The sequence below is a fragment of the Melospiza melodia genome, chromosome 4 (assembly GCF_035770615.1).
Source record: "Melospiza melodia melodia isolate bMelMel2 chromosome 4, bMelMel2.pri, whole genome shotgun sequence".
NCBI lineage: Eukaryota > Metazoa > Chordata > Aves > Passeriformes > Passerellidae > Melospiza > Melospiza melodia.
Window position 1 is genome coordinate 85,624,007 of NC_086197.1, and position 14,140 is coordinate 85,638,146.

The following is a 14,140-nucleotide window of genomic DNA, read 5'->3' on the forward strand; positions in this document are numbered from 1 at the left end:
TAAAACAGTTAAAGAAAACTGTTACAGATACTTTAATACCACTAGGTATTTAAACTACCATGCACAAGATCAGCTTAGACAGCTTTTAACCTAAGAACCCAACAGAATTGGATTTTGTACAATATTCACCTAGGTGAATCTATCTATCACACACACAAATCCTCCATGCACTGTTCACAAACTGAACTGAGACTTAGCTTGAACAAGTCCTCAGAAGTATATAGAAGATGTCTGACCTTTACTGTTCAACAGAGTAGGTCAATGCTATTCATAGCCTTTTTATGTCCCCTTACCTCAGAGTTTGTAACCTCTTTATAGTCAAGCCTAAACTGTGCTCTTCTTAGCTGTATTCTACAACCCCTTGTATCTACCACCACAATGTATTCTAAATTTTACTCACTTCACCAGAGACTGTTCATGGATGGTCCTTATTTTAGTTACAACTGTAAATAAAAATAGTCCTACAGGATATATCCATTTTAGCTCTTATACTTGCCTTTAGGCTTAGAGACAACACATAGTAAGTTGGGTCTATGCTATGCTTATAAGCTTTCCCTCTGAAATGGCACAAGAGACAAGATGAAAAATTTATTGTAGTATGCTTGCTCTGCAGCAGACAGGAAGCTATTACACACAGCAGTAGGTTGTAGTCAAAGTCCTGAATTCATCAATCCCAGACAGCACTCACATAATAACTATGAGCCATTGCAGGCATGTGTTAGCCAAACCCACTTTTCATCACCTTCTAAACTAGTTTACATAGTTGATGCAAATATCTGTCAGAAAGACCTGTTTACCTGCCTTTGAAAAGTTGACATAATTCTTCCTTTAGAGGAAAGTGTGTGTGGGAGAAAGGGTGTTGTTGGGTTGGGGTTTTTATTTCATGTATATTCCAATACAACTGTTTGAATTCAGTGCTGAACTGAAATATGGTTTACACGGTTCAAGAGTTTTGTTTTTTTGGGGGCTGCTTGGGTTGCTTTTGTGGTTTTGGTGTTTTTTCACTGACTTAAAAGAAAAATAGGCATGACAACACATCAAGGTATTAACATCTTAAAAATTTTAAGGCACACTCCAACAAAATATGCTTTTATTGAATGCAATATTAGGCATTCTATTTTGTTTAAGGGAACAGTGCTTCCCTCCCCCCCATAGAGATTCCCTTTGACAATTTCCAAAAGTTGTATTTCAATTACAGAAATATTTCTCATGATTAGAAACAACAAACTTCAGTCTAAATTTTCCTTAAATTATGAAGTGCAACTAAATTCTTCCAGCAGATAACAGTTTTCAGTAGGCACTAGAATGAGAAGCCTGCAAGTTGTTTACAGTTGCTGGGTACAGTGTTATGTTCAGTCAAATTTTATACTAACCCATCTAGAGTGTTGTTTTTGAAGAATTATATAAAAAGTGGGATTTAAGAATAAAGAAATGCAGCTTAAAGAGCAGGTTGTCACCATTTAAAAAAAAAGTCTTAATGGCAACCTGTGTATTTCATACCACTTCCACAGTATGTCAGCTAGCAGAGGCTTAGTCCAATAATTTAAAACTTCAGATAGGAATGTCTTTTGGTTCTGAATGCAGATCATAAGTCAACGTGTTCAGTATGTGAAGGCTCAGCTGTTTCACTCTCTACTTCCTCTCCTGTGAAGTTAAATAGCACAGTTAGAATCTACAGACCTACTATCAATTATACATATATAATTAATTATATATATATAATTCTGATTTTGGAAATTAGGATTTTTTTTAAACAGAAACCCAAATTAACATATTTATCAAGACCAGAGAAGCAATTAAGTCATATATATATAACACCTATTTGCACCATTCTCCTAACCTAAGCCTGTAATTTTTTTTTACTATATGAAAACAAAATTTTTCAAATAAATTGGTATTATACTATTAGTGGAAGGGAAAAAAAAAATCAGCACAGGCTCTTCTATTCTAGGCTTTTGTTTTCAGCTATTCACAGTGAATTTCCTCCTTTCTACACAACCTGTCAAGAGCAGTTTTGGTATTTGAAAAAGTAGGGCAAGTCTTATTCAAAATTGTTTTTATACTACAAACTGCTCAGTTCAAATGTTAAAACAACTTTTAAAAAAGCAGAGCATTTTTATTATATTGGGAAAAGCATTATCTAAACAAAAAAACCTAAGTCAATTTGTCTACCTTTTATTTTACTTTTAGTTTAAAAATGTCAGACCACATTAACAAAGGTAGTAACTCATACCCTGCACATCTGTATTGGAGAAGATTCTAAAGGACTAAAAATGGTGAGCACTGAGAGTAAAAGGAATGAACTGAGAGGCCTTGAGCAGCAATACAACATCCATCATTACACCTTTTTAGTACAAGATGAAAAATCAGCCTTGGGGATGGAAATGGGGGGGTAAAAAAAACACCCAAAGAAGCTAAGAAGTAGAAAGAAAAGGTATGAAATTAGGTGTCTCTCATCTATTCTCCTACCACTCCTGCAAAATAATCCCATCTTTCTCTTTGGAATTGTAAAAGAGGCCTAGAAGGAGTAATGGAACATTTAATGTATGTAGTTCTGTCCATATGGCTCAACACATCCTAGAAAAAATGATAGTTTAATTTTTTTGACAAAGTTATAATTTAAGTGAAGCTGAACAGTTCCCTATGACTGACAGATGAACATCTTCCTCATTTTCATCTTAACACCAGCTCTGGCACTTACATGATCACAAAATAAACAAATTCAGCGTTTTTATCCAGCAAAAAGAATTTGTAATTCTTTTTTCAATTTGTAATTTTCAGAGATTTCAATGAATTGAAGATTGCATGCAATCAGATAAACCCTTAAATCACTATAATTAATGATAAAGGAAAGAAGTGGGGAGGACATATTCATTTTTATGACATCAGAAATTTGCTACCTCATTTTATGTAACAAAGCCAAACTCTTAAGTGACTTAAAAACACAACCTTGACTTGAGCAAAAATGTAGCAACACAAGAACAGAATGTTTAAAAACAAACTATCTTTAGGCAAAAAACACACATCAGAGTGTGGCCTGCACTATAAACTATTGATACAGACCACAGCTGTGTGAAGATGAGAAATAATATAGAGGGATTTACAAGTAACTAGATCCTTAGACTTATATAAAACTTCAAGTTGTTGATACAGCATATTTTTTAAGTTGCCCCTGAAAAGCTACTTACCTGATTTTACAGTTTGAACACATGTTCCATCCTTATCTTCAAACCCTTCTGAACATACACACTTGTAACTACCTGACGTATTAACACAATCTTGATTCTCTTCTGTGCAGACCTTTTCAGGAAGGCTACATTCATCTATATCTAGAGACAGCACAGGGAAAGAAAGAGTCCACTGCTGTTATTTTGTTATAAACCTTATTTGTGCTCAGTCATATAAACCAAACTCTATTCAAATATGAAAAACACTGAGGAGCAGAATGCTGCTGCAACAAATGTAACATCTGTTAAAATAATCTAATTGTTAATATTTGGACTGTTTCAAAGTTATTCAGATAACACCCAGTACTGCTGTTTTATAATGTTTTCCAAGTCCCTGTACAGAGAAATGTATTAAGCAGTTATGTTTGTCACAATTAGGCAATTCGTCTGAACCTACTGAACATTTCCCCCACAGTCATTTTCTATTTATGCCATCAAAGTATAGCTAAAGGGAACAGAGCTTGTAAACACTACACCATCACAGTTAATAGCTACTTCAGATTATGCATATGTCTTGTGCTTTTCCACAGAGGAAGTCTAATTTCACATTTTAATTCACTAAGAATGAATATAATTTGAACTTGGACATTGATGGATTATCACAATGCCTGCCTTTCTGCTACAAAATGAATAGAAACACAGATCTGATGAAATGGTAAGTAACTGACAAAGACTCATGTAGCTGTTTCCTGAAGTTACTATAAAATACTTTGTTCCTTTGTACCAGTGATTCACTTTATGTCCTGTCAAGCATATCAGCTCAGTAATATAAAGTAATTTATTGAGAATGTCTTTGCAGCTAATATCAGAATGACTGGGCTCACTTTGACAGGCATGAAAGCTGAAGCACACAAATGTGAATGCACCCATGAGCTCCTCAGCATGGCTAACCATGAGTGAGCTAACCAGCGTTCTACCAGGTACTGCTAAATCCACCAACCTGTACACTTCTCATCTTCCTTCGTGTATCCAGATGCGCAGGTCTTACATTTTTCAGAACCTTCTCCTGTGCAACCTACACAGCTGGCATCACATGCTAAAGATAAAATATTTTATGCATTAAAAAATTGTCTATCTGGGGTTTAAAATACCACCCTAAAGTCAGACAGCTTACCCACACAAGGAATCATAGAATGGCTTGGGCTGGATGTTGACCTTAAAGATCATCTAGTTCCAACCCCCCTGCCACAGGGTGGACACCTTTCACTACACCAGGTAGATCAGGGTTCCATCCAACTGGTCTTTGAACACATTCAGGGACAGGGCATTCATAACTTCTCAGGTTCAGTGCCTCAATACCCTCACGGTAAAGATTTTCTTCCTAATATATAATCTAATCTATTTCAGCTTGAATACATTCCCCCTTGTCTTGCCCACTACATGCCCTCGTAAAAAGTCCTTCTCCACCTTTGTTGTAGAACTCTTTAGGTACTGCAAGGCTCTGGAGCCTTCTCTTGTTCAGAATGGACAATGCCAGCTCTCTCAGCCTGTCCTCACTGGGAAGGTGACCCTCTTGATCAAGACTTTCACAGCTGTCCTCTGCACCCACTCAGGCAGGTCCATGCCTGCCTTACCCTGGAGGCCCCAGAGCTGGAGGGTCTCACAAAAGCCAAGCAGAAATAACCAGAAATCTCTTTATTTGCTCATACAATAGGTCTAAAGCCTCATCCCATGCCCAGTGAGGATCAGACCACACTGTACCAAATACCTATCAAGCACTTTCTAAGCATTACCTCTAGCATTAGTTTAGGATTCTAGACAGTAAAATACAACAGAAGATTGAAAAGAAACCTTTGCATGAGAAAGATCCATCTGTGTTCAAACAATATTGGTGATCTTTGCAAGGAGAAGCAACACATTCATCTAAATCTGAAAGATAAAAGGTGACAGGTTACCTAAAATAGTAGTTATGATTAAATAGACAGATTAATACTTGAATGCTATAAACTGACTGCACTGAGAATAGTTGTTGCAATGAGTTTGGGGTCAGGTGCAACATAGGAGACACAGAACTAGCATGGTAACAGACACAGTTTTGTTCAGCTTAAACCTGTATTAGAAAATCTAAACTGATCCTCATACACTTTGTGATGACAATAAGAGATGTATCAGAAATTCAAGAGGTCAAATTAAATAAACTTTCAGGATACCTGCAATCCCTGCCATTTTCAAGTAATGCATTTATGCAGATATCATAACAAACAAGCAGACACACTATTGTTCTGAAACACTATTTTCTTCTGTACTCCTACACTACCAAGTTACAGAGCTTTTTATATGACTAAAAAATGTGTACTATTGCACATACATGCACCTCTTAGTATTCTACAGAAAGCAAACTGGAACAAACCAAGTTATGATTAGGACCAGTCAAGCTGAAAACCAATTCTACTGCAGAGTTAAAACATGCAAGCCTTATGATTTTGAGGAAAGGGTGCAACAGTATTTCATTAAAAAATTCAAACACAGAAAGGCTATTTTAGTCCCTCTCTTCCTGTCATTGCTGTCACTCTCCTCCTGTTGCTGCACCCATCATTCCTACTGATTACTCAATTGATTAATAGTTCATTAGTGGCAATAACTATCTGTAAAAACCTTAGCTGTACAGAAGACAGTACCAGAGCATCTTAAAACTGCCCTGGGAGTGCTCAGTAGTTGCCTAAGCAGGTATTGCAAGAGCTGTAATTTAAAACAAGCTCTCACTGGAACTTTGAAAAGGAAGCAGTGTTCACATAATTTCTAAGACACTGTTTCCGGGCATTATGTTAGAGGTCTTTAAAGGGTCAAATTTAACCACTTAAACATGCTACTCTCCCCTAGTGCATTCCTGCATTGGGAGTATTTTTAGTGTTTGAATTTTTCCTGAAGTATTTCACACTTATCTCCTCATAACCCAACTTAACTGCTAAGACAGAAACAGGTAAGAAATTAACAGAACCACTGATCTTGATGTCTCCTGGTATTTCTGTCCAACAACAGGAAAAGTCAGCATGCATGGCTTTTAGTGAAGTGTTTCAACTCTATTAGGGTTGAGCATTTATGACAGTTATGTGAAGGTAAATGTGCAATTAGTACAAAATATGTAATAAAGTCTATATGAATCTTCCACTAATTGACAAAAGAGCTTAAGTCAGAAGCAGGATATTGTTTAGCATACAAATAAACACCAAGAAAACTCAGGTCTGAAAAGAAACACCCCACTTGCTGCTCTATGAATCCCATTAAACTAAAAAGACATGCAGAACAGTATGATAAAGGTAACTATCATCAACAGGCAATCAGTGGTGAGAAAATACTGCTTTCCTGCAATATGAAATAAGTGAGGAAGAGAGAGACTAATAAAACTGTAGAAATCTAAACTGACAGATCATTTCCATAAAATACAATAAAACTTGGACGTGATGCCATCTGATCTTACTAGCCAGTGTTACTACAAAACCTGTTTGAAGTCTGCCAAGCATTACTCACCCACACAAGCTCCATCTTCATTTTTAATCCAGCCTTCTTTACAATCTTGGCAGTCCTTGTTACTCGAACCAGTACAAGTCTTACAGGCAGCATGGCAGGCTGAGAGGAGAAAACTTCAACCTGAGTTTTGTTGAGAGATCCCAAGACAAGTTTGGGCACACAAACTCTCACAGAAAACTATTTAGGATTCAGTGGAAGCCATCATTTTTTAGGAGCTTGAAACTCCCGTTCACAGGCAGTATGCCTCCATAAGATCAAGATTTAATTTAGAAACATGCAGCTATCTCACCAAAACAACTGCCAAATCCCAAAATACCACTGGAAACCAAACCTAGCAATTACAGTTATTTGCACCACTGAAAACACTGCCATGAAATTCTAGTGACTAGAAGTGGCAGGTCCAATTTCTGAAATATTTGGAAAAAGGAGATCAGGAGGGCAAACTTAGCTCAGCCCCTCAAGGCTGGGACATGAGTTTAAACATCAAACTCTGCACTTCTCCACCTAATGAATCCTCACACAACTTATATTTGCAACTAGCTATGAGAGCAATGTGTGAAGTGATTTAATTCTGAAGAATTCAGATGGAACTATACTAGAAATCCAGCTGCATATTGTATACATATATATAATATACATATATAACACACCCTATGTAACATTTGTATGTTATATATTCTCATCTAAAACAAATCATAGAGAAGAATTACTACACAACCAGATTAAGAAAACCAAAAAACCCCAACAAAATAGACTATATAAAAATAATCTTATTAGACCCTAGGGTCAGGAGGCAGCTGTTGCAGAATCTCATCAAGGGTCTAAGAAGAATTGAAAATCTGACCAATACATAATTTTATTCCTATGATCTGACTTTGTTTCAAAACTAAACTTAGGCATATCTAACTGGAATCTAAGTAGTCTGCAGTACAGATCAACTGTTTCCATTTATTCCATTTAAGCTTATCTGAGACATGAGGAAAATCTAGCTTTTAAAGCACTCCAGTATGTAGTAATTTCAGCTCAAAATTTCAGCAGTACTTTGGAAGCAGAGAAGCAGAGATATTTATAAATTCTTCTTAAAGCAGAAAAAAACAATTTAAAAATCAAAGGCAGTGTGGAAAGATGACTTGGCAAAATCTTAGAATTGTCACTAAAGTGACTGTCAAAGCAAAAAAGTCTTTTATGCTGAAAGCTGGCCAAATTGTGTTTTGTTTCTGCATTTGTTAGTTTCAAATGTTTCTAGTTTTGCTTGCAAAAACTGAAGCAGTAACACAAAGATTTAAGCACGTGTTAAGACTTCGTTACCTGTACAAATAGAATGTGTCTCATTTCTCAAGGAGCTGAAGTAACCACTAGAACAGTCCAAACAAAACTGTCCTGTGTACTCCTTCTTACAGCTGCATGAGCCATCCCCACCTCGGGTACCATCCCCATCACAGTGGCCATTTCCATGGCAAGGTCTTTCTGATCCACCACGACAAGCTAAAAAAAGATCAAAGGTATTTTTAAATCAGATGTTTAAGGAAATAACTTTCTACTCTCAGACACAAGCACCCAAAGTCCCTCCCTCTTCACAGAAAATAAAATAAGAATTAATTTTAAATTGTCACACTAAAGTAAGATATAATTTCCTAGAGTCTTTTTCACCCTTGAGAATAACTAAAAGTTTTGCAGTAAGGCAATGCTTAATAATATATTCAAGCATAAGGGAAACTCAAAGCAATCTCCAGGATAGTTCAGTTATCAATTTGATTTTGGATAAAGACCGTGGCTCAAAATTTTATTTATTTTCTGAGTTTCCTGGATAAAATTGGTATCTTTATTTTTTCTGTATCTCTGAGAAGGCTCATATTACATTTGTAAAAATCTACCAGCTATCGTTTAGATCAATATAGGGAATGGGGACTTAATTTTTACAAATATACTAAGTGGCCAAAATCAATCTGTTAATAAGCTGCAAAGTTTTAGAGATTTATAAATTTTACCAGCTTCAGAGGCCAAGATATCTCTCATCACTTTTGCAAAGACCTTACTTTCATCTCCCACCAACCTTTACCCAATTTTTCTCATTGCCTTTTTAACTGATCCTCAGTTGCAAGTTCATTTAAACCCCAGCAGCATTTGGGTTGTTTTACTCTGAAACTGGCCAAGGATTCTTGTCTACACATATTCTGCAAGGCCACCTTAATGACAGACTTCATTCAGAGAGCCTTTAAGGATGGGTCAGGTGTGGATATTAGCATCAGACTGATTGTTTCTGCACATCTTGGTACCCCTGACAGCTCAGTACATTACTACATGCCCAGAAGACTTTTATTCAGGCAGGATATTCCCAAGGCAGCCAATCAACCATGAGGCAGCAAGCAGGTACATACTACACAGCAGCCTGTGTCTCATGCAAAATATCATACATCATATGTTTGTCTGTGACAGTAAAGACTGAAACAAACAGGTAAAAAAACTGTACAACAGATACAAACTGTATCTGCTACTGAATTTTTCAGAAGAAAAATTACCGAGACAATCAGGTCCATAAGTTCCAGCAGGGCAGCAAACTTCTATTGTTTCAATGCAAAACCACTTAAACAAATCTGGATACTTCTTCTTTCTGTATATGAAAGATATTCATTTACAAACAAAAAGAACAAAGATTCTTTAAAAGCCAGCTCACACAACTGACCCAGCACAACACAGGAGAGAATCTATTGCACATGACAGATTAGAAATCTAATCCTTCTGAAGATTTCAGGAATTAATTTCTAGAAGAAGACCTCCAATTTGAAAATGTCACTTTTAAAATACAATACTATTAACAAGCTCTACTCAAATTTTATAAATTATATTTAGGAAAAAAATGAAATAAGAGCAACAAATAAAATCAATTCTTCTTCATACACACACACACATCTTTTTTTAAACACCTTACTTTTAGGGAAGGTTTAGATACAGTTTAGACAGTGTTAATTATGTATTTCTTGTATAGATACTTGCTGTATCTTTATCTCAAGTATACAGAAGACAGCCTGGAAGAGATGTTAATACCTGTTCAAATTATTGGCTACTTGATGACTGGGTTAAAATTTCTCATTTTTTTAGCATTGATCGAGTATTATTTTAGAAGACATGTTTAAAATTAACAAGTTAGTTATGTGCTACTTGAGCACCAGCATACAGCCCCAATTAATTGAGTCCAGCTCCCTGCTCCTCACGGGACTTCCTACACTCACTGTGTGAGCAAGAGTGTCCTCCAGACGATTCCTGAACTCTGACAGGCTTGGTGCTGTGGGGAACCTGTTCCAGTGATTGATCACCCTCTATGGAACAACTTGTAAAAATGCCTGAGGTATTCATGGGCAAAGAAACTGTCTTTGGAAACTACCACAGAAACTGAATGACATTTGGATACTGCAGGTTAAAGAAAGGAAGGCAAACAATCAATTGCATACACTCAAATGGTCTATTAAATACAGACACTTTCCAAAACCCAATGTATTTTATTAATTGTTTTTATTATTTTAGGAAGCTCACTATGCCAGATTTTCTAGTTAAGTTCTGCAAATTTTAGCCCAATTAAAGACTCTGGGTTGCATAGTTTACCTTTGTGGAAGGCATGTCCTATGAGGAGCACCTAAGGACTCTGTGCTTGTCTAGGAGGAGGTGGAGGGGGTGGCCTCATTGCCCTCTGCAGCTTCCTGAGGAGGGAAAGGGGAGAAGGAGGTGCCGATCTCTGCTGTGTTTGATGACAGGACACAGGGGAAGGTTCACAGCTGCACCAGGAGAGGTTCAGACTGGACATCAGGAAACATTTCTTTACCAAGGGGGTGATCAAACACTGGGACAGGTTCCCCAGAGAGGTGGTGGAGGCCCCAAGCCTATCAGTGCTTTAGGAGTGGTTACACAATGACCTTAACAAGATGCTTTAACTTTTTCATCAGCCCTGAAGCAGTCAGGCAGTGGGACTAAGTGATCATTTTAGGTTCCTTCCAACTGAAATATTCTATTTTCTGCTCTGCTATTCTACTCTATTCCCTTCACTACGTGTTAACACATATACAATCCTGTATAGTTAGGTAAAGGGCTAAAGGTCATTTAGAAGAAAGCAGAGCATCAAAAAGCCTTATCCAGTTATGAAACATTATAATGGCAGTTTACCCTGTTGAATTCTAGCTAATTAGGAGTGCTGACAGTTTAAATTAGTGAAAAATACTTAGAAGAAATATGATTTTAAACTAAAAACCCCAAACATTAAGAAATCTAAATGTTACACTACCATTCATGCACTAATTATATTTAAGACTGGTATACAAAAAGCTTAGCTATAACACAAATTCCAGTCTAGCTTAAATTGCAGGTAGAAAAGTCAGCTGCTACTCCACCATCTGCAAGAGATTCAACTTCTACCCTGATTAGCACCAACTATTCTTTTGATTGCCAGGGGAACAAAATTGTAGTTTCAAGGAAAAAAAAGCAAGCAAACAAAAAACCCACAAGAACCAAAGAGCCCTTTGCAGTTTTGTGACAAAGGAAAACATAAGGAACTAAACTTCAAAATTTTCCAATGTTAGCTTGCCTTGACACCCTACTGTCTACTACTAAGTGGACAGTGTAAAAGAAACAAGTGTAGATGCTTTGGTGCAGCACTGCTGGAACTGAAAATCAAAAAGAGCACAGGACAGCAGCACATACTAAAAGTTAGCCTGAAACCAGCTGTACACAATGGCAACTCTTGAAAGATAATGAATATATTACCCATACTGCTATTGTTCAGGCACAAGAGTTAACATTATTAGGTCATCCTCTTAGATAATTTATTCACACAAAGATCTCCACCGAGAAAATGATACTTACAATTTGAACCACCATTTCTCTATCAGCTCTTCATGTTCTTCTACCATGTTGTTACATTCAAAGTTACTACTGTCACACAGATTCTCTATGATCTCCACAAGACGAATTTCACTACAAGCAGAGAAGGAAAACTGTAAATTTAATTTAAATGTTCAATACAACTCAAGACCTGACAGAGCAGCCAGACTTCAGTGAGAATATTTCATCAGTTTATGGGGTGGCATGAATTAGTTTCAAAACATCAGAGTAAAGAACTAATAAACATTACTTCGGTCAAAAAAGAAACCCAGACCCAGAATAATGATCACAAGAATGTTGTGACTTGCTTGCATTTACTACATTTCTAGATTGTAGGTTTGATAGATTTTTAGCTTTCTAGAAAATTGAAGTGCAGTACTTCAATGTTCAACAACAAATTTAACGTATTTTTATTTAACACAAGCCTGTGAATCTCACAGCAACATCTCAGTGCTCCAACTAAGATTAAAAACGAATTTGAAATGCAGGAGAAAGGTATCAGGTTACTTTTCTCCATGGTTAACCAGCTATATGTACAACCAGCTATATGTACAGTAATCTGCCTTCTCTTTGGCAGTGCAACACTGACAACTCTAGGGAGAAGATACTGCCTTCAATTCTAAATCAAGTATTTCAGTACTCTGTACCTTTTATGGCTAGCAATAAAATATTGACCATTATTAGATTCATTATTTTATGACTTGAATAGGTAAATAGAAAAAAACCCTACTATAACTAATAACATGTGGAGGGACAGAAGGTAAGAAAATAAAGATGGTGCAGAAGGCAGTCTCACACCTGAAGAGTTGCAGCTGTACCAATCACCAAAGATTAGGAACAGGCCTGCTCTTAATGGGGCACAGCTGTGTCCAATAAGAAAACAAGTGCTACAAAAGAGTGGGTTAGCTGGGTGAGGAGAGAGCTGGAGTTTGTTTGCTGTGCAGAGACGTTCATGAGAAATCACTGAGAATGTATGGCAGCTTTGCAATAAGATGACAACAATAGCAGAATTAACTTTTGTAGTTTTCAGAAACAAGATGAATAGAGGCAATAATAAGGCATTGAGTTTTTACTATAATCTTTAGATTACAATGTTATATAACACTATAATCGTTAAGAATTTAAGGTCTGGACAAGAGACATCTTAGCTGCCAAGTTCAATACTTAGTTCCAAACAAACACTGCTACAGTGAAGTTACACACAGTGAACACAAAAAGCAGCTGAATGAAATGTACTGAGACAGCTCACCTGGACTCGTACTTTGACAGCGTCTTCTCTTCCCAAGCAGTGTTTCCACCACCGAAGTTTTTTTTAGCTGTATCTGCTAAACCCTACAAATAAAAGGTACCAGGAATTACATAGGGCTTGTTTCTAACAAAAAATAAGGGCGGTAACTAATGCTTATATAGAAATTATGAAAAATGCCGTGCATAAACTACAGTACAGCTCTCAAGCTGCAGCTCAAATTCCTGAGTGAAAGCAACAGGTAATGACAACATGAGAAGTGAGAAAGCATATGTTATAGGATAACATGATTAAATTTTCCTAATGTATAAACAAAGCCATGTTACAGTCTTTATTTACAAAAAAAAAGCCCCACACATGTGAAACTTTACACCCTTCTTCCTCAAGTCCTTAGGAAATTTATTATTTGTTATCATTGGAACAGAACCTCTACTTCATTCAGTTTTGATAACAGCCCGGTCTGCACCAAGTTGTAAGTTAAGCACACAACCGTACAAGAGGGCGATCAGCACAGCTGTCCCCAGTCACAGCCGATGCCACCAGACGACACCTGGCAGCACACCCCACGGTTCAAGTGCCGCGGCGAGCCTGCGGCAGCCGACACGCGTGTGGAGAGCACAAAGCACGGCTCTCCAGGGGCAGCAGCCCTCGCTGCCGGCGCACAATTTACTCTGCCACACGTAAGGCTGCTGCAAGTGGCAACAAATAGTGAATGTTTGGGAACGAAGCTTTCCACCAGCACTTCCTATGGAGCTGGACACGCTGCAGCGGAGCCAGCCTTTTGACACAAAAACATCTTTGGCGGCAGAGATGAAGGAGCTCTGCCGCCCATCCGCCTCAGCACCGCGACCGCTGCCGGAGCGGGACCCGCCGCTGCCCCATCACCGGGCCGGGCGCCGCCCGAACGCGGCTCCGGCGGAGGCGCTCCCGTAGCGCGGCCTCTGGGCACGGAGCCGGCCGGCGCTGCCCGGCTATAGGGCCAGCAATGCCCCTCGGCGCCGCAGGCGCGGAACCACCTACGCCGCTGCTCGACCCCACCGGGAGCCCCGCGAACAACAGACCCACCGCGGGGCTGTCTGCCCGCACCCCGCGGCCCACCTGGTTGAACCTGTCCACGACGCCCCGGCAGGTGGAGCATGCCAAGCGCCGCCGCTCGCCGGCGCCGCTCACAGGCAGCGACAGCAACACGGCGGCACAGAGCAGCACGGCCAAGGCCGCGCGTGTCGGTCGTGGCGCGGGACCCGGTGGTGGAGAGGGGCCGGGCCCCATGGCGAGGCCGCGGGACCCCTGGACGCGGAGCGGGGCCGCCCCAGCCGAGCCCCCTCAGCAG

The 14,140-nt window shown here is 38.7% G+C and overlaps 1 protein-coding gene across 1 annotated transcript; it reads right to left on the minus strand.

The window, feature by feature from the left end:
* Nucleotides 1-1,073: 1,073 nt before the first annotated feature.
* On the minus strand, nt 1,074-14,094 carry CRELD2 (cysteine rich with EGF like domains 2). The gene is made up of 10 exons (XM_063155434.1): nt 13,909-14,094; nt 12,814-12,896; nt 11,547-11,657; nt 9,215-9,306; nt 8,004-8,180; nt 6,696-6,794; nt 5,019-5,096; nt 4,168-4,263; nt 3,189-3,329; nt 1,074-1,644 (listed from the first exon to the last, which is right to left on the minus strand). Exons 1-10 carry the CDS (start codon nt 14,077-14,079, stop codon nt 1,586-1,588), a joined length of 1,107 nt encoding a protein of 368 aa, XP_063011504.1. The 5' UTR covers nt 14,080-14,094; the 3' UTR covers nt 1,074-1,585.
* Nucleotides 14,095-14,140: the final 46 nt, after the last annotated feature.